Here is a 21691-nt window from a genome sequence, read left to right on the forward strand (position 1 = left end):
GCAGCCAGCATCAGGATGTTTGGCCCCTGTTCCTGAAAGGGGGCACTCTGGGAATTTCAGGCAATACAACACTTTACTGTGCTTGTACCACTGGTCATCTAGCATCCCTGCCCTCTGTCCACCAAATACCAGTAGGCACCCCTAGTCACTTTGATAACCAAAAACGTGCCTGCCACCATTTCCAATTGGCTCTGGGGGTGAGGAGTCAGGTGAGAAGCTTTTGTGAACAGGCTCTAAATCTGCTTACCTCCTAGCCTCCATTCTCCCACCCTGTTCTCCCTGGTTCAGTCCACATGTAGGAAAAAAACCTTGGAGCTCTGAGGTAAGATGGTTCTATATGGTTATATCCACTGCCTTCTAGGTCTATGGTTTTATTCTCTGCCATTCTCAGCTTAGGGAGAACCTAGACTTAGTCACTTAACTTCTGTCCTCTTAATTGCTTACATGCAGAAAGAGGGGGATTTGATTTGCATTTCCATGATTTTTTTTAGAAAGGCGACATTTTCATCCTCATTTCACAAACATAATATACTTCAAGATGAAGAAAGGAAGTGTGCTTAGCACCAGATGGAGGTTAAGGGGAAGTCTACACAGGCGGCTGCCTGACATCCTTATTGACAGCAAGTCCTAAAGCGTGACTAGAATGTGTGGTTTAGAGGTCCAGATAACCCAGCTTTCTTGTCTTCAAGTAACTGGTGAGGTAGATAGATCATTGAAGTCCGTCAAATATATGGAATAGATTATCTTGGCTTTAAATATATGGCAGAAAAAAAATCTTGGTATTTAACTCCCCCTCCAATTATTGCCAAGGGAGGTGGCTCTGGAAACTGAAGACTTCTTGTGTGCTCTGTTCCCAGAGTCCATCTTTACGTCATGGTTTCTGACATACACAGAAGAGAGGGTGGGCGTGGCACGCAATCTCCTGGGCAGAACTACACTCCTCTGCATTAGAAATAGAGACCTATGGTGAGGACAGGTCTGGAAGAATCATCCCAGAAGGGCAACGAGAGAATGAGATGCTGAGTCCTGGTGGGGAAGGACGGGGTGGTTAGCAGCTATGCCCATGGAACGGTGTTGGCCGCAGGTCCAAGTGCAGAGCCAGCAATAAGCCTTCTTTCTCCTTCATGCTTTCCTGTGAAACTAGGCCTTGCTCAAGACAGCTCTTGTGGCAACGCAAGTTTTCTTTGGGAAGGCTGAAGAAGGGGCTAAAGGCCAACCCAGAGAGGAGTTCCAAACAGACACATATGCTTTTCATTAATAGAAATTTAATGTCCTCTCTTCTTACCAATAAATACTGAACATTTGAAGAATAGTGGTTGGAAGGAGCAGCAGTATTTATCTTGTTCATGATGCTCCCTTATTTTGATATTGCCACCATTTTGTCCCTTCCCCTAATAACAGTTATCTGCATGCAGGCTATATGCAGTAATGTAAAAAATTTTATAGAAGTTATAGTCTAGCACAAAGGTTTTCGGTTTTGGAGACATGAAAATAGGGGTATCTGTAAAGCCTAGCAAGCTTTGTGACCTTGGGCAGGTTAACCTCTCTAAGCCTGTTTTCTAAATCTATAACATGGGCTTAATAATAATAGCAGTCTGAATTGCTGTGAAGATGAAAAACAATTTATGGGAAGCATTTAGCACATTTTCCAGTGACAAAAACATGGCTCAGAGAGATTAAGAAACATGCCCACAAACTTGTCCACAGTGAAGTGGTGTAATTAAGCAGTAAAATGAGTCTTCACCTGGTTTCAGGTAACCCTGGCCTGCAAGGAACCTATGCCACACCACATTCATCACTGGGGCTTTCAGGCCTTCAAGATGACTGCTACTTTGGAGGCACCTGGCTGGCGCAGTCGTTGAAGGGTCGGACTCTGGCTCAGGTCATGATCTCATGGCTCATGAGTTCGAACCTTTTCTCGGGTCTGTGCTGGCAGCTCAGAGGCTGGAGCCTGCTTTGGATTCTGTGTCTCCCTCTCTCTCTGTCCCTCGCCCACTTGTACTCCATCCTCTCTCTCAAAAATAAATAAGCGTTAAAAAAATTACTTTTGCTTTCTATCCAGATTTTCTTCCAGGTAGTTTGAGTTTATATCTTTCTTCCTCTCTATGTCTCTAAGAAACTTTACTTCAGTTGCTTTGTTTCCATCTCCAAGCCAATGTTTTTGCCTAAAACCAATGTTAGCCACTTCACTTACTGACTTTCTGTGATTTCTAGGAGGAACGCCAATTTTATTTATTTTAAAATTTTATTAATATTTATTAATTTTATTTTCTTAAAGTTTATTTATTCTGAGAAAAAGAGACAGAGAGTGGGCGCTCAAGCATAGGAGGGGCAGAGAGGGAGAATCCGAAGCAGGCTCCACACTGTCAGTGCAGAGTCTGACATGTGGCTTGAACTCATGAACCGTGAGACCATAACCTGAGCTGAAACCAAGGGTCAGATGCTTAACTGTCTGAGCCACCCAGGCACCAATTAATTTTTATTTGAAAGAGAGAGAGAGGGATGGAGGGAGGGAGGAGGGGAGGAGGGAGAGCGCTCTCCTGAGAGCTGGGTGGAGGGAGACAGAATTTTTTTTTTTTTTTTTTTTTTTGAGAGAGGGAGGATGCAAGTGAGTAAGGGACAGAGAGAGAGAGAGAATCCCATGAGGGGTAGAGATTGGGAGAGAGAGGGAGAGGGAGAGGGAGAGAGAGAGAGAGAGAGAGAGATGGGGGGCTCACCCAAAACAGGGCTCTAGCTCACCCGATGTGGGACTTGAATTCACAAACTGTGAGATCATGACCTGAGCTGAAGTCAGATGCTTAATGACTGAACCACCCAGGTGCCAGAGAGAGAGAGAGAGCGAGAGAGCGGGAGGGAATCTTAAGAAGGCCCCACTCTCAGCATGGCTCCATCCCCTGACCAAAATCAAGAGTCAGATGCTCAAGCAACTGAACCACCCAGGCCCCCCTATTTATTTTTTAGGAAGCTCTATGCCCAACGTGGGGCTTGAATTCATGACCTCAAGATGAAGAAGAGTTGCACCCTCTCCTGACTAAGCCAGACAGGTGAGGAATGCCAATTTAAACTAAAAAAAAATTTTTTTTAATTTTGAGAGAGAGAGCGCGCGCGCACACACACACATGCAAGCAGGGGAGGAGCAGAGGGAGAGGGAGGGAAAGAGTCTTAAAGCAGGTTCTACACTCAGTGCAGAGCTGATATGGGGCTCAATCCCACAACCCTGGGATCATGACCTGAGCCAACATTGTTTGACGCTTAACCAACTGAGTCTTCAGGCACCCCCAAGGAATGCCAATTTCAGAAGACTTTTAAGACACATGGTTACTTTGGAGAGCTGGAATTGTTCTTTACAAACTAAGCTATTTCCTTTAAAAATATATTTCCCTTGGAGCGTCTGAGAGGCTCAGTCAGTTAAGCATCTGACTTCGGCTTAGGTCATCATCTCACAGTTTGTGGGTTCGAGCCCCATCTTTGGCTCTGTGCTGACAGCTCAGAGCCTGGAGCCTGCTTCAGATTCTGTGTCTCCCTCTCTCTGCCCCTGCCCCACTTGCATACTGCCTCTCTCTCTCTTGAAAATAAATAAACATATAAAAAAGTATTTTTTCCTCACTAAAAACATGCTTCATGTTTAAAACTAAAAAAGATTCAAGGAGTTTAATTTTACTACCCACCCAAAGAAAAATCACTTTTTTCCCCTAGCTTTAAGTGTGTGTGTGTATATATATATATTTTTTTTCCCCACAACAGATGAAATTGTACTGCTTTAAGTACTATCTTCTCTTATTACTTTGTACACTCTTCCCTCTACCCTTGAATGTTCTTTGAAGACATTATTTTTAGTGGCTCTGTAACCTACTGTTCTCTATGTATTGTTTTTGGGTTTGGGTTGGTTCTCACTTTTTCACTACTGTAAATAAAGCTTCAACGGTACTATTCTTAGCATCAAATTAAAAATGCTACTATCAATAAGACTAAAGACCATATATTTAATAGTCATTAGTTTTAATTTCCAATAAGTGATCAATATTTGGTATTTGAAAAGGTAAATTGAAAAATTGGCTGTTTCACAAAGCTATCAATTAGGATTACCTAAAAGAACAATCTTAAACATTTATAAATCCCTGAAAATTTGCCATGATTTCATTTTTCACATGAATAACAAGCTACACGTCATTCCTACTATTTACTATTTTGCAACTAGCCATTTCTTTAAAAGACAAGGCATTTCCTGTTTACAGCTTGATGGGGACCGGGTAAAACAGCAGTTTAAGGCTATAAAAGGCAATTTCCGAAGGGCCTTCTGGAATATATTACACTTGAAAAATTCTCATGTTTGTCAACATGATTTTTAAAAAGGGGAAAAAGACTATTGTTTTTCTGGATAAAATAACGAAAACAAACTTAACACGGAACATTTACACTACACTTCTTTTACTATTTAGAAAAGAGTATCGTTTCCTATTTTGTAAATTGCTCTATTTTCCTGGTTTTCTAAGCACAATTTCACTATTTCTCTGTGAGGGCTGGAGACGAGGGTGGGGTATTCACACCCTTTTATCTGCTGGCCTCCTGAGCTGCTCACCTCCCAGTTTTCGAGAACCACAGATTCAAGTCGGTGGCTGTTAGTGCTCTGTGACTGACCCATGGTAACCTCAGCACTTCTACAAGGCCAGCTCCCTATGCCCCTCCTGACCTACCCATGTGCTGAAAACTGATGTGGCACTAGAACAATGACATGGAAAGAGATCTTACCCTACACATTTCCCTTTCTTGGGTAAAAATGAAACTTTTCACCTAGTTTGAGGGAGCTGTGACATTAACAGATTTCACAAAGATACAAAACTGTAGCATTATTTACTAAGATGCTAAATTTTGGGGGCCACCCCACTATGTAGGGGCCATTTTGGAAATCTGCAAAGTTGTTTTTTGTTTTGTTTGGTTTTTACATTCTAATGACTGTAAAGCACTGCTGGCTTCTACTGGGTGGGGGAAGAGATGACAGACGCACTGCTGTCCTACAATCTGTATGAAAGTCCCCCGTAAATAAATGTCCCTATTCTGCATGGCTGGATTTTTCAATGTCCTGCTGGTTGTACATGCAGGTCAAAATGCTGTAATTATTTGAGCCTCAAATCTAATTGCCTTAGATAAAAGTAAAATACATATCTCCCTCCAGTTTTAATATATACTGGATTATCTAGGACCGCAATACTGTGGGGGGAGACCTCCGTGCTTCTTCTGAGCTTTACAAAGAGTTGTTTTCCATTTTGGAAGAAGAAATCATGGGCAGTTCCACCTCTCATGGGTATCGGTCTCATCTGCAGCTATTTGTAGTCTGTTCAATCTGTGGTTATTCTGGGAAGAGACCCAAGCCTCGGGCAACTTGATCACATCTTCTAATGGCATCTGGCCCATGCATTTTCATTCCGAAATTGTGTTTTTCTTATACACTACTTTTCTATATTCATGCAAAGTCTTATCATGGAGGTACACACGTAACTAGACTTCATTTCATTTCAGAATGATAAAGAAGGCTTCCAAAAGATCTTATCTAAGGCTGGAGCATAAAATGTTGCGGGTCTGAGAACCACAAGAAAAACGGTCAGTGAATTGGGACAACAAATGCTGGATTCCAAACGAGTTTAGCTGGACAAAGGTGTTGTGGACAGATATACGTGCCCCTTCTCTCCTCTGAGAGCAGGAGCCCCAAGATCCCACTGACCTCCAGCGTGATCCTATTCTTCACCAAGAGCCCAATCTTGAGGTCCATCAGGTTCAGGTCTTTCTCTAGCTGTTGATTGCCTCTGATCTTGGTCACTACTTCTTCCCTCAGTCGTGCCACCTCCAGCTCCTCCTGGAAATCCAAGTTACTTTGGTCCAACAGGTGTACAAATTTTCGGATCACTGTTAGTGGTGGGTTTTCGGAGCCAACTGCAGGGAAAGGAACGGGCATGCTTTAATTAGGCATGTTTGGGATTATCATCAATAGCAGAGAAATCAGGTATCTCAATAAAGTAGTAGTAGAAAAATACAGCAGCGGAAGAACTTGGGTCTCTGGAGTTACTCATTCTTCCCAAGTCAAATCTGGACAAGGAAACTGACATGTAAGTGAGTGTGCACCACTGATATCATCTGGCCTCACTAGTTTCTAGTTATCTAAGTCTCATTTATCGGCCTTCTTACACCCTGCTTCCAGGACTCTCCACTGAGAAGATAGTTCTATCTATCCATGCCTTATTGATGAGAAACGTGGGAAAGAATGTTAACTAAGTTATCACTGAGAGCTGGTGGCTGAGCCAGATAAGAGATGTGTGTTTTTGCGACGGGAAACGGAAAGTGGCTCCTCTCAGCCCAGAAGACCATGGGGATGGGGGAAGGGGGGACAGGAGAAGCAGGAACTAGGTGAAAGGTGAATTAGAAACAGTCAAGGAGGTGAGATCTGTAAGGCCAAACAGGAGCCCATGGGAGGACAAGTGGAACACATGTTCTATGTGAGAAACTGAAATTTGGTCCTTGTTCTTTCAGCATGGACCAGGGCACTCAGAACAGGGAGACCAGCCTCAGCTGTTTAGGGGGGTGTCCAAATTTTAAAAGGGTTTTTCCTCTATGCTTTGAACATGAATTATAATTAATTCCCTAGCACTCTAACTTTACAAAAAAATCTATTTGTTATGGTATTCAGTGAAATTTACTTGGGTAAACTGTATGAGTAAACCACCTGGACTTCTAATGGCAAGAGATTAAAAGCACCAACACAAAGAGGACTTGGAATCGGCCCAGGTGTGGCCACTTCCATCACCATCCTCTCCCTTACCCTGAAGCCCTAATGAATTTTAACTGCCAGCTTGGTTCTAGGGTGTTTTCAACATTCAAGGGAAAAAAAGAGGTAAAGCAACAACACAAATAACTAAGAGCATGGACCCCACATAAACCACCAAACCTAGAGACCATCTATATTAGCATTTTGCCACCTGTGATGGGCTTTATTGGAGAAATTCCCTCGAATCCTGGGACCCCCTTCCCTTCCTGATTCCCATGTGCACTAATGTTCTACTCTTTCTAACAAGGATGTTGCTAATGACATAGCCATTTCAGAAAAATCCGGAGGGATGCTCCAGAGCTCACTGATGTAGCTGAGTTGGGAGAACACAACCCGTCTCATTTGGTCTCAAGTTCTCTCTTCTTGCTCTTAATGACCGTGTACCTCTGTATGTACTAATAAACTTGTTAGAAATTCATATTGTAGCTTTACTAATTATTATGGCTCAAATTTAATATTTCCTCTGTCAGTAGTAGGCTTATGACATCTGCATGCTGGGAATCACTGGGGTATTTTAATTGCAGGTCATCACCTAACTTCACAGTCAGAACTTACAAGAGACAGTATCATGGCTGCAGCAACCTCCAGCCTGAGTGCATTCAATACCTTTCCAGAGGGAAGGGGTGAAAATGGATGATGACAGACTAATAAAAATGACTTTTTTTTTTTCAGATTAAAAATGCCTTAGTTTTATAAAGGCGCTGAATTGAGAAAGAAATGAAAATTTACATTTCAGTGACTATAAAACCACCCTATTTGCTAAAGCCCAGCGCAGTGGAGATCTACCTTATTCACTAATATAGCTTCTACCTACCTTCTATGCTTTAACATAAACTCACTTGGAGTTTTTCATTGGAATGCCTTTTGTCTGTGTAATAAAAAAATGTAAGCAAGTGAAAGCATCACACTACCCACAAAAACACGTTACCTAGAATCAAATGAAAAGCAGCCGGTTTTCATCTGGATAATTTATTCTTAAATTGTTTTTCATGTGCAAAGGCAGTAGCAAAAGTGTTTCAGTGTATCAAGGCTCAGAAAACAAGATCCTTATTCAGCCTTCTTGTAAAATACGTAACAGTATCCACGAAATGAGAGAGGAGTCTCATTAATTCAGTGGTGGAGAAGTGTGGCCCTGGAAAGAATGGATGGCCTCTCTTTACTCAGCTTCTACATGGAGTTCTGGAATCCAGCAGAATGACATATTGTCCAATAGACTCTGCAGGCTGGAGGCAGAACCTGGTCTCTAAAGCTTCCTGAAGCTTTTCCTTAACATGTACCAGGGAGGATCTTTCCTGAGCCATGTACTTCGCCCCATAACTCAAAACGGACATTAGGCAATAAAGGCTACTGGCTAAACTACTTCCTAGGCACTGTGCTGGTTACATTACTAAACTTTAACTTTCTCCAAAAAATAAAAATAAAAAACATGGAAGACTTAGAGAACGATACTGGCCATTTTCATTCCTAAGATGTATAAATAAGGATTTTCTTTACCCTCTCAGAACTAATTCTGAATGACATTAAGTAAAATATTTTAAAAATTGTGCAATACTAGTAAGTTTATCAGAAAGTTCTTCATCACATGTTCCTGTGATAATGTTAAAAATTCAGCATATAAAGAATGATTTTCACTATGTAAAGAACAGAAAAACATAAGCAAAGTTGGGACTGCACATAGTGCAAAATGTGAAGGTTATTTCTGCATGAGCTTTATTTTGTGGTTTTCAAACTTTCTATGAATGACACATACTAGTATTATAATAAAATATTTTAAGAAATTATATCTACTGTGAAAAGTCTAGAATGAAATTATAGGAAGATGTTCATAGTTATCTTTGAAAGATGAGCTTTTTTCCTTCTTATTCATATTTTGAACATTTCTTATAGAAATATGTTTTATTCTTAAAATGAGAAAAATCATAGGCCAACTAAAAAAGTTAAACAGTTCAAATACAGGTTTATCTTCTGGCTAAGTCTTTTGCATTAGATTCTTGACTCTAGCTCAAATTTAATATTAAAATATCAGCATTTATGCCAACTCCATTCTTTCTGAAGAAATCATATCCACTCTACTTACCACTTCCACTTAATAGGAAGGCCCACCTTCCTGTCATCCGCATTCCTTTGTGTATTAATTCAGGACCTAGGGTCTGAGATGGTCAAAACTTACTGGAAACTATGGACAATCTCTGTTTCTGAAGTGGTCACTAAAGTAACTAAGATGGAAGCAACATGTTTTTGCTTGGTTTGTAAGGAACCCATACTTTGTTTGAGAGTATAGATGATCCCTTTATGTTAGTGCAAATGTGATATACATCTGACAGAAACCATACTTTAAATTTTGAATTTCGATTTTTTCCCCGGGCTAGCCCTGTGCAGTACAATGCTCTCCTGTGATGTGGGATGCCAGCAGCTAGCTGGGACTCCTGGTCAGCAATGCATTCACAAGGGCAAACAACCCACATACTGACAACCATTCTGTTTTTCACTTTCAGGAGGAATTCAATAAATAATACATGCTATTCAAAAGTTTACTATAAAATTGGCTTTGTGTTAGATTATTTGCCCAACTGTAGGCTAATGTAAGTGCTCTGAGTTTTTTTTTTTTTTAACTTTTAAAATGTTTATCTAGTTCTTTGAAAGAGAGATAGACAGAGCGCAAGTGGGGAGGGGCAGAGAGAGAGGGAGACACAGAATCTGAAGAAGGCTCCAGGCTTTGAGCTGTTAGCACAGAGGCTGATGTGGGGCTTGAACTCAAGAACCGTGAGATCATGACTTGAGTCAAAGTTGGGTTAACCAACTGAGCCACCCAGGTGCCCCTCTGAGCATGTTTAAGGCAGGCCAGACTAAGCTGTGATGTTCCATAGGTAGGTGTGTTCAATGTCCTTTTGGCTTGGGATATTGTCAACTTATGATGAGTTTATCCAGATGTAACTCTATCCTCAGTGGAGGAAGATCTACCCAACTTACCCAATGTTTTGTAGTCATCTCTGGCTTTGTTTGCTCTCACTAGTGACTGTATTTTCACAATTTCATTTTTCTGCAAAAGAATGAGATCAGTCATGATCTTCTGGAGGCCCATCTACTCCATGATTGTAGAATTCAGAACTACAGCATTAGGAACTGACAGTATTAAAAAAAAACAAAAACAAAAACAACTGACAGTATTTAAGAAGAGGCACTATTTAGAACAGACAGCATTTAGATGTGGTGGATTCAACATTTATCTTTTGTGTTTTCTTTGAAGAAACAGTCAGGTAAGTTAGCTATAAGTATCAACAAGATTGTATAGGACTGTTTACAAAGAAATCTAAAAGGCAAAAGAATTTTAGCCTCAAATTTAGATGATCAAATCTATCTTCATATATCTATTCTTTTAAGATCCTGAAGAAATTCCTCCTGTGAGATTCTTCACTGGTTAGCAGTTAGAAAAACTTTATAGCAGTTTTGTAAAATACTTTCTGGAATCTTTTCTCTTTGGCATTACTAGCCCACATCCATTTCTTCTCCCACATTTCCTATCCAGTCTTGATTAGTGAAGCCTCACTCTGAACATGAAGTCTGAATTAAAAGAAGAAAAAAGAAAATACCTCCAAAATATTACCATATTGAGTTCTAAGACCTATTATTTCCTCCTACTGTTCATTTCCACCTTTTAGCTCTGGATTGGTTAAAAAGTAAGTTAGTTTACTGATATATGACTTGCAACTGTCCATCCAGCTCAGTGACAATTCATGTTTTAAAGCCAGAGCCACAGGCAGCTGGGGAGACATGAAAATATCACTTAACCAAATTAGAAGCTTTGGTGTGTGTCTTAAAGCAAAAGGGAGCAAGTAGAAGAAAAATATTTAAGAAAGAAGACATTTCATTTTCTTTCTGGACAAAATATTTTTTTTTACAAATAGTTTATTGTAAAATTGGTTTCCATATAACACCCAGTGCTCATCCCCACAAGTGCCCTCCTCCATGCCCATCACCCCCCTCCCCCCCACACACCCATGAGTCCTCAGTTTGTTCTCAGCATTCAAGAGTCTCTCATGGTTTGCCTTTCTCCCTTTCCCCCACCATTTCCCCTTTCTTCTCCCCCATGGTCCTCCGTTAAGTTCCTCCTAATCCTCCTATATGTGCAAACATATGATATTTTGGACAAAATATTCTATTTAATGTAAAGACTGGACAGGAACACTACACAGACAGCAGGTACGGTATACCAGCAGCCTTCCACTTGGCTTCTCTTCTAAAAACATTTGACCTTAATAAAAATCATTCAATGCTAGCATTCAACAAAGCATTCATTTAATTCACACTCAGGATAAAAATCCACTCTTGTGTGTCTTACATGATCTCTGAAATATTGTAGTCGTGAAACGTAATTTCTTCGTGCTGTTATCATCCGGAACCAGGACTGGATCTAAAAATGAGTTAAATAGAGAAATAGAGGAAATTACTAAAAAAAATCTTTAATGTCTTTCCATGCAGTATTTCTTTAAAAAAATTTTTTTTTTAAATTTATTTTTGAGCGAGACAGACAGACCGAGTGAGAGCAGGGGAGGGGCAGAGACAGAGAGAGAGGGAAACACAGAATCTGAAGCAGGCTCCAGGCTCCGAGCCGTAAGTGGAGAGCGTGTCACGGGGCTCAAACTCACGAACCATGAGATCATGGCCTAAGCTGAAGTCAGAGGCTTAACCGACTGAGCCACCCAGGCGCCCATCCATGCAATCTTTCTAAAGATGATATTCTGATAAATTTAGCAGCCCACCAAATAATTAACATCCAAAGCCTAATCCTTTTTTTCTTTTACTGTTTATTTATTTTTGAGAGAGACGGGGAGAGAGAGAGAGAGACAAAGCGTGAGCAGGGGAGAGGCAGATAGAGAGGGAGACACAGAATCCGAAGTAGGCTCCAGGCTCTGAGCTATCAGCACAGAGTCCAACACAGAGCTTGAACTCAAGAACAGCTAGATCATGACCTGAGCCAAAGTTGGATGCTTCAATGAGTGAAGTCTAATCTTAATCTCTTACTTCTTGCATTGTTTTTTCTCCTAGGGGTTCAAAGCATTTTATACTTTATGATGAGGAAGATAATATAGCTTTGTAACACTGTACTTTAATCTTGGTAAATAAAAACCAAGAGCTCATGGCATTTTGCTGAGAGCTGCAAAAAGACAGGGAACCAAAAATTAAATCCAGTGTTTCATTCCCCTAAATGCCTCCAGTATCCATTAGCTCTTTACAGGAAAACAAGTCTAGAGTTCTCTTGAAAGACCTACCAGGACTTACAGCTTTCCTAAAGAACAGGCATGTGCTCCACAGCAAGCACAGCACAGAACTAAGGAGCGCAATGGGTCTAGATGCTGTCATTCTGTCTTCACAGTTTCAAAGGTCTTTTGAACTAATCTCATGTGATTCCTATCTCTTTTAAGCCTTGCTATTCAGAATCTCATCTGGATTTCCGCGAGTTCATTTCTGGCCAATTCTTTGGTTTTCAGCACTGGGGTGGGGGCACTGCAGTGCCCTTTCTTTCTCTAAATTGACAGTCATCAGTGTGAGTCGAAAACTGCGTTAGACTCACTCACTCTCCACATCCAGGTCCTGACTAGTTCTATTTCTTCTTTTCACTGGTTTTGCATTTGCCTAACAACTAAGGTTTTGTACTGTAAAATTTGAGCACTGTTAATATTATTAGTGAATATGACAAGAGGGACACAAAATAAAGCTGCTTTCCTCCAGAACTTAAATAATCAATTTGGACTTCCCAGAGAAAGCGTTTACTGGTTATGCTTCTCATAATCACATACAGAACCTGAACCAGTTAGGTGTTTTAACAGAGCTGTTTGAAGATGATCAGCTAAGTGAGTAACGCATGTGGGACTCAAACCCAGGACTTAATTCTGACTTAAGTCTCACATGTACTCTTCCCATAATCTGTCTTCCAGAAGCAAAACTGAAATGATAAGCAAGGTTTAAGCCAAGCACTTAATAAGGTAGGGAGGGACATTTACCTTCACAATATTTTCAATATTATCAGCGAATGTTTTCCGTCTGCACATATATGCTTCCCGTTGTTTATGTCCCTTCCAAAAAGCCTGTAGAAAACAGCAAGTTACAGAATTATTAGTGTGCAACAGTTTCCCATAGTTTATTCTAGAAAGTGCAAGAAGAGAGTACATCTCAGGAGACAGTGAGTTGGAACACGGTCAGGGACCCTCCCTTCCAAATCTCATGTGAACACCATCACTAGGGGTTGACATTACACTGAACAGAATGCACCAGCTCAAAGCTGACACTTGTCCCAAACACCGGAAAGCACAATTACTGGGTGGAAGCCCATTTTCCCATGTGAAAGCTTAATTTTACCAAGGCTCTGGGTGGTAAGAAGTAATAATAAAATGCAATGGCCCTGAAACATACAAACAGATTAAATGAGTACTGGTGTCATTTGGTTACAACATAAGATGCTTCAAAATAATGCCTTATCAAAATAATGACTTATATAAGTACCTTTACTACAGCAAATGACCTACCATGGCCCAGACCAAAAATGAAGAAAAATATTCGACTAATATGTAACTCTGGATCCCTGAAAACAGAAGTGCTATGATTGATCATTTATTATCTATTTTTTACTAAAGTTTAGTGATGCTTCACCATCAACATTTGACTAGCTTATCATCATTAAAGCGAATTTCTATAGGAAACATTTACAAAAACTGGGAAAAAACTGTTATCTTTAGAATTATTAAATACAAAATTGTTTTAAGTTTATTCCAATTGATTTTTGTTTTAGAAACAGATTTTTAAAAAAATGTTATTTATTTTTGAGAAAGAGAAGATGCGCGCACACACACACACACAAGTTGGGGAGGGGCAGAGAAAGGGGGGCAGATGATCTGAAGCAGGCTCCCTATGGACAGCACAGAGCCCTATGCAGTGCTTGAACTCACAAATCATGATATCGTGACCCAAGAGAAGATGGATGCTTAACTGACTGAACCACCCAGACACTCGTATTTCAATTAATTTTTGAGAATCTTTTTACTGAAACTTATCTCTGTAACTCACTTCAATTCTATGGTTTTGTTTTCAAATTAAAGATGAAGTACAGGTTCCTTATTAAAGGGGATAAACAAAAAGTCCCATTATTTTTGTAAATTTCATGTCTCTATATATTAACCTACCTCATTTTTTTTTCTTTTAAAAAAAGGCACATTGAATTTTTATCATGTAAAAAAACATGTTTTTTGATGNTCCTGTCTCAATTCAAATCCCTAGAAATGACAACTTGCTTTTAAAAAATACTTTCAATTTTGAAATAGACACTAACAGGCAACCCCACAAATATACACTGAATTTCATTTATCTGTCACCCACCTCCCCCTAAATCTCACCAATAGGCTTTGAAACCAATTCACGATAGTACTAGAAAACAAGAAAGCGTATGGGTCAACAACTCTGAGGGATCCCGAAAGAGAGCAAGCAGCTGGAACTGCACTGAAAGAGGGAACCACAGAACAAACTTGTACAGAAATGTAAGAACATCTACATCTACGTGGGATGGCTCGAAGCTTGAGGGAGCCTCGGGCAGCAGCCAGAATAATTTTGGGAAAGTTATTACCTTATCCACCTGTCAAGCAGTGAATGAAAAAGCATAGATGGGGGAGTAAGGTTTGGGAAAAGTACAAACGGGTATAGGCTTTTTGAGGAAACTTAGCAATATCAAGTGAAGGAAAGCACCGGTATGGAAGAAGCATTTTTATTGCAGCACTGCTGGTAATACCAAATGTGTATAGAGCAGAATGTTTACACATGGGGAAAGAGATTAAGTGCAATTTTGCACTCATAGTGAGGGATGCTATGTGGCAGTTAAGAAGAATGAGTCACATATATTGACTATAGGAATGTTCTGTGTCCTTGAGGGGTCGTAAGATCTCCAAGATACAGTGCAAAGAAAAAAAGGAAATTGTAGTTTGCTGTACATACTATGATGCAAACTGTTAACAAAAAAATGAAAAACAAAAAAATAATAATATGTGTTTCTATGCAAAGAATCTGTACTCAATGCCTAGAAATTGATGAATTAGGATATACAGTAGGGGTGCCTGGGTGGCTCAGTCAGTTAATGTCAGTGTCTTGATCTTGGCTCAGACAAGATCTCATAGTTTGTGGGATCGACTCCTGTTTTGGGCTCTACACTGATGATGTGGAGCCTGTTTGGGATTCTCTCCCCCCACTCTCTCTGCCCCTCCTGAGCGTGGATGTGTATTTTCTCTCTCTCAAAATAAAAAATAATGTATAAAAATGTTAAAAAATAAAAAAAAGGATATACAGCAAACAGAGAAAAGCTGTAAAGTAAAATGTGCCTACGTACCTACCCCTACTTTGACCCAGCTACTCTCTAAAAGAATTAATTTTTTGTTAAGTATTATCTGAAAAAGGCAAACCATTGTGCTGTGTATATACACAGTACTGTTGTAAATAACCTTGTATGCACGTTATTAAGTATTTTGTAGGGATGCTTCCATTAAGATAAGGGATTACTGGCTCAATAGTTGATATTTAAAATTGATAGTTACTGTCAAGTTGCTCTCCCCAAGAATGTACGATAGAGATCTCCTTCCCCAGGGTCTCAATGAACTGGCAAAAACTAAAAAGATGGATGATGTCCAAGTGGATGGATAAGAACTGCTGCTTCATTTTTATTTATAATTTGATCTCCAGCAAAGCACAGAAACCATAACTTTCTACATATACCTTTACTGCCCCTCTTTTATAATACAATTGTATTTTGTCCACACACATAGAACCACATGAGACAGTGTTCTTTTGCTTCAACTATGAACATAATTACAGAAATTCAAGAGTAGAAAGAAAATGTATTTACCCACAATTTTACTCTTCCAGTTGTTCTTCCTTCCTTCCTGGTTTTCCCAAAGTCCTTTTATCATTTCCATTTTTGTTTAGAGAACTTTCTATGCTAATCTTTTAGGGCAGGTATGCTAGTGACAAGTTCTCTTAACTTTCATTCTTTCTTTCTTTCTTTTTTTAATGTTTATTTACCTTTGAAGGAGAGAGAGACAGAGCATGAACCAAGAAGGGGCAAAGAGAGAGGGAGACACAGAATCTGAGGTAGGCTCCAGGCTCCAAGCTGTCAGCAGAGAGCCCAATGTGGGGCTCAAACCCATGAATTGTGAGATCATGAGCCGAAGTCGGACACTCAACTGACTGAGCCACCCAGGTGCCTCATCTCTTAACCTTCTTTCATCTAAGAATGCCTCCATTTCCCCTTCATTCCTAAAGAATATTTTGGAGGGGATAATGAATTCTGTGTTGGGCAGTTCTTTCAGAATGCAAAAAAAGTTGTGCCATTCCTCAACGCCACAGGTTCTTGTGAAAAGTCTTCTGTCATGAGAACTATTTTCCCTCATAGAGAAGGTGTCATTTCTAGCTCACTGCTTTCAAGATTTGTTGTTGTTGTTGGGTTTTTTTTGTTTTTGTTTTTGTTTTGGTTTCAGAAGTTCTGAATATGCCTTTGGGTACATTTCTCTGAGTTTATCCTCTTTGGGATTTACTCAAATTCATGAATCTGTGGTTCTCCATCTTTGACCACACAGCAACTTTTCAGATACTATTTCTACCAGGACCTTTTCAGTACTTCCCCTTTCTCTTCTCTGAAACTCTGAGGGTACAAACATTAACTCTTTTTGTTAAGGGCCTACAGATGTCTTGAGGCTCTGTTCACTGTTTTTTCAATCATTTCTCTCCCTTGTTTGATCTGATCATTTCTATCATTCTATTCTCTAGTTCACTGATTTCACTCCACTGTTCCCTCCATTTTGCTTATGAGTCTATCCTTTGAGGTTTTTTTAAATTTCAGTTTTTTAAAAAAAANCATCCAGGCTCTGAATTGGCTGTCCGCACAGAGCCCAAAGCAGGGCTCAAACCCACGAACCATGAGATCATGACCTGAGCCAAAGTCAGACACTTAACTGACTGAGCCACCCAGGTGCCCCCCATTGAGGCTCTTTAAAGAAAAAAAAATTTTTTTGGTAACATTTATTTTTGAGAGACAGAGAGAGACAGATCATGAGCAGGGGAGGGGCAGAGAGAGAGAGGGACACACAGAATCGGAAGCAGGCTCCAGGCTCTGAGCTGTCAGCATAGAGCCCAACATGGGGCTCAAACTCACGAACTGTGAGATCATGACCTGAGCCAAAGTCATACGCTTAACCGACTGGGCTGCCTAGGCACCCCCCCAATGAGGTTTTTTAAATGTTCTAGTTTTTAGTTCTAAAATTTGTCTTTTAAAATCTTTCTCAGATAATTATACTTATTTGTTATCTGTATTGGCATCTATCAGTTGTCTTTTAAAATGTATTGTGTGCTTCTTTCTTAAAATGTTGACCAAAATCAGGAAGATGTGGATATTAAGTGATGTGATTCTGGATCTTATTTAATCTGTGTCCCTGACATTGTTTTGACAAGGGAAGGGTCATGGTGCTGCCTCATTATTGGCAAGTAAGGGTGGAAGTTCAAGTTGTCCACTTAGCCTCTATTGGTACCTAAGGTAGGGGCTGCATATTATGCTGAGTGGGAGGTGGGAGTTCTAACTATGCAGTAAGGTTGTGCTGGTACCACTTTGCATGGGAGGGTAGTGGTGTCTTATTACTATTCTCCATGTGGTGTCCACAGATGGCAGAAGGCTTTGGGGCAGATGGCCTCATTACTACTATGTTGTGATCAAAGTCCTAACTCTATCATGTGTCCTTTGACACCACCCAGTGAGGAAAGGGAGGGTGGCTACATTACTGTTTGTGGCCATGGAAGTCCAGATTCTGCAGATATCTGAGTACTTGGTTAGATTCCACCCAGGGTGGAAAGCCAGGCTATTCACTTTGGGGCATGAGAGGTGTGGGGACATGGTTTTTCACTGTGTCGTGTGGTCAGAGGAGAGTGCTTACTGTCTAAAAGTTTTGTCTTTCTGGGCTACACCTATCCTGATCCTTTGACTACAGATAGCAGACTTTGGCTGGAGCTGTTTTTTCTGGCCTGCACCCATTAGCATTTCCATGTTGTCAGCCTCTGCAGCAACAAGACTGATATATATGAAGCTCAAAGAAAACCATAAAACTCACCTCTATGTCTTCCTTTGGATCTCAAGTTTCCCTAGGCAGTACGGCTTTTCTCTCTCCATCTTCCACAGTTATGTCCGTTTACATATACTGTCTGGGGCTTTTAGTTGCACTCAGAGGAATGAACAGGGAAAAGCAACTGTATTCCATAGTCCCAGAGGCGAGATTTAACCCCACATAGGTTTTAAGTCTGCAATGTTTTAGAGTTCCCTATACTATTAATGCCATGTGAATTTATCCCTTGAGAGATTACAAGATTTTAAAAAATGAGAAATGTAAAACGTAGTTATGATTCAAAAGGGTCACCTGAACAACTATTAAAACTGAGTTCTGTGGTGCATGGGTGGCTCAGTTGGTTAAGTGTCTGACTTCGGCTCAGGTCATGATCTCATAGTTCGTGAGTTCAAGCCCCATGTAAGGCTCTGTGATGACAGTGCAGAGCCTGGAGCCTGCTGTGGATTCTGTGTCTCCTTCTCTCTCTGTCCCTCCCCTACCCCTGTTCATACTCTTTGTTTCTCTCTCAAAAATAAACACTAAAAAAATTAAAAGTATAAAACAGTTCTTCCAGATAATTAGTTATAAAATGTATATATAAACTTGATAAATTTTCTGTATGTCAAAAATAAACAACACAATAGATAAAAAGATGACATTCATAATAGCAAAAACTAACCAATGGAGTAAACTTAAAAGGAAGAAATAAATTTCATGCTATATGGTAGGAAAGATTAATAAATGGAGAGATATGCTGATAACTGCACTGGAAAAGCCATTGCAAAGATGCTTAAATAAGCTAAAACTTCAATGCAATTATTATAGCAAAGTTAGGAATGGGTTTAGAACTTTATCAGCTGTCTTTTCACTGAAATGAGCATGTGTTTTTCTCCTTTAAGCTATGAGATAATAAAGAATTCTACCAGAAGATGAATTACTGAGGGTTTAAAAGCGGAGTGTACCTCACAATGCTTCTTACCTTTTAAAGGTGATTTATTTTGAAAATGAGCATGTTGAGTGGGGGTAGGGGCAGAGAGAGAGTGAGAGCGAGGAGAAACCCAAGCTGATAGCACGAGCTTGAATTCACAAACCGTGACATCATGACCTGAGCCAAAATCAAGAGTCAGGAACTTTACTGACTGAGCCACCCAGGTGCCCTGACAGTGCTTCTCAAACTTTAATATATATACGAAATCATCAGAGGATCATTTCAAAATGGAGGTTTGTGTTTAGTGGGTCTGGGTGGGGCTTCCATGCAATGTCAGTACTGGTATATGGTCTACATTTTATTATTTAAAGTTGTAAACAAAGATAAAGGATTAAAAACTTTTTTTGAGAGAGAGAGACAGAGAGAGAGAGAACAAGTGGGGAAAAGGGGTAGAGGATGGAAGGAGGGAGGGAGGGAGAGAAAGAGAGAGAGAATCTTAAGCAGGCTCCATGCTCAGTGCAGAGCCTGACATGGGGCTGGATCCCAAGACCCTGGGATCATGACCTGAGCCAAAATCAAGAGTCGGATGCTCAACCAAGTGAGCCACGCAGGTGTCCCAAAATAAAGGATTTTTTAACTGATGATCCATTTAGAAAATGCCCCCATGAGATCTCTCAGTGTGGCATTTCTGAGATGATGAGAAAAACTGATTCTGATGTCATCAACAAATGCTTTCAAAAGTGGCCCGATGGTGCTAGAGGGACCAGGGGAAGAGGATCCTGATCATGGGTTACTGGGTTCCATGGCAAGCTAACTAGTAACACATTTGTTGTAATGAGTCTCAGTGGTGGTTCCTATGTTATTGTGGGTAACAGAAGTGCGAATGTACACATATATATATTATAAATCCCATTCCTTGAACCAAACTGAAAAGCAAATAAAATCCTGGGATTAGCTCAAGTTCTTCCTTCTGCTTTTCCAGATTTATCTGAACTCCAAAAACAATATTAATCTTATTACTTCAGATTCACAAACATTGTGGATAATCTGTCATAGTGACAAATGATGTAATATTGAAGAATTCTTGCATTGGTAAAATGAACCCACTTGTCCATTCCATACTATTTTTTAATGTACTAAAGATTCAGTGTTCAACAACAGAATTTTCCTTGAGATTTCATTTTGTAGTTTTTAAAAATGCTTATTTATTTTGAGAGAAGAGAATGTGCATGCATGTGTGATCAGTGGGGAGGGACAGAGAGAGAGGAAGAGAGAGCTCCAAACAGGCTCTGTACTGTCAGCACAGAGCCTGATGCAGGATCTGATCCCATGAACCTTGAGTTCATGACATGAGCTGAAATTAAGAGTCAGATGCTTAACTGAGTCACCCAGGTGTCCCTCATTTTGTATTTCATCTCTTTATTGATCATGTAGATTTTTCTGGAATCTTTCTATACTTAAGAATTTTGTACTGTTACCTTCCCAAACCAAGGAAATTTTGTTGAGTATAGAATGTTTGGTCTATAGAAGCAGAATCTTCTATGTCTCTTCTTTGTCAAAATTACACAATCTTTTTCAGTTTGTAAGTTTTAGTTCCATCAGGACTCGCTTTTCTTATTCTGTGCTAATAAGAGAAATCCTGTCCCACCCTGTGAGATGGCAGGCTCTTCTAAGTAGAGGCTGTTTATTAAAAGCAATTATGGGTTTGAAGTTGAGAGAAAGGAGTTATTGATGAAAACACAAAAGGAGACAAAATTCTAAACCATAAAGCCTTTCAGAAGCTGCTTTTTACAGACAATTAGAGATGGAAAGTGTTTATAGAAGTGCCAATTTCCTTCTCTGATTGGTAGAAGAACTTGTGGGAAAATTTAAAATAGCCATCTTTTGTTAAATTTTGTTTTGTTACCATAAATTTATTTTCTGTCATGCACCTATGACAAAGAAGTCTTCCAAAATATTTAGACCTCAGGGGTCTACTGCTGTGTTTTACATTTTGTACTCATCAATCTCTAGAAAATCTGGCTTGCTAATCTGATTGCCTTCTTTGGTAACTGGGTGCCCAGGACTGTATTATTCAAATAACCAGCTCCAATTTCTGTGGCACAAATTCTTGTGTGATCTCTTAGAAAGACAAGAAAGCTCCAAACATTTCTCTCTTTTCCTTGTCAGCTTAAAGGCAGGAAATTCATTGATCTACTAGAGTAGTCACTCACATTAAAATAACGTGATGAAGGACTGTCACATCAGGTTGTCCCCTTCCTCCCCACCTGCAGACTCCGTGACTGCTACTGGCAATCTGAAAGCTGCTTCAGAGAAGCTTGTTTCTTTTTCTCTGCCAGGATGCTTGTGGCACTCTCTGAAGTTCCAAATTCACTAATTCCATAATTCCCAGGGCTAAGTGTTGGTGTTTGTCACTACTATGCTTTTTTTTGCTTATCTTATCTTTTGCTTATCTTTTTTGCTTATGCTTATCTTTTTTTTTTTCTGTTCAGTTTTTCTCATCTCTTCCTGTGCCATACCAACAGTGTCAATGTTGACTCCATTAACTGCCCTCAGACACATCATCCCCATCATCTCATCATTTCTAACACTACTGAGCACCTAGGAGTCGCATACTGTGTGAAGTCTGTTAGGTGAATTATCCCATTAAATTCTCAAAACCCAGCCACAAATTGAGTATTATCAGTTTTCAGATGAGAACATGCATTTTAAACTATCTTTTCTTTTCCTCACTTTGTTGAGATTTTTTCTGAAGTTGTCCATGTGCTGCAGTTATTTTCAGTGTTTTTTCTGCATTCTGCAGTTCTGAGTTTATTTACATTC

The 21691-nt window shown here is 39.9% G+C and overlaps 1 protein-coding gene across 1 annotated transcript in view; it reads right to left on the minus strand.

Moving 5' to 3' along the window:
• The window catches only part of IQGAP2 (IQ motif containing GTPase activating protein 2), a 294214-nt gene that overhangs the window by 41942 nt on the left and 230581 nt on the right, over nt 1-21691 (minus strand). Inside the window, exons 18-21 of the mRNA XM_077759841.1 lie at nt 12820-12903; nt 11157-11228; nt 9788-9857; nt 5720-5928 (exon numbers count right to left, since the gene is read on the minus strand). Coding sequence (XP_077615967.1) covers nt 5720-5928; nt 9788-9857; nt 11157-11228; nt 12820-12903 — 435 coding nt within the window. The remainder of the gene's footprint in view (nt 1-5719; nt 5929-9787; nt 9858-11156; nt 11229-12819; nt 12904-21691) is intronic.

This window comes from Crocuta crocuta, unplaced genomic scaffold (genome assembly GCF_008692635.1).
Source record: "Crocuta crocuta isolate KB4526 unplaced genomic scaffold, BGI_CrCroc_1.0 scaffold162, whole genome shotgun sequence".
In the NCBI taxonomy this organism is placed as follows: Eukaryota; Metazoa; Chordata; class Mammalia; order Carnivora; family Hyaenidae; genus Crocuta; species Crocuta crocuta.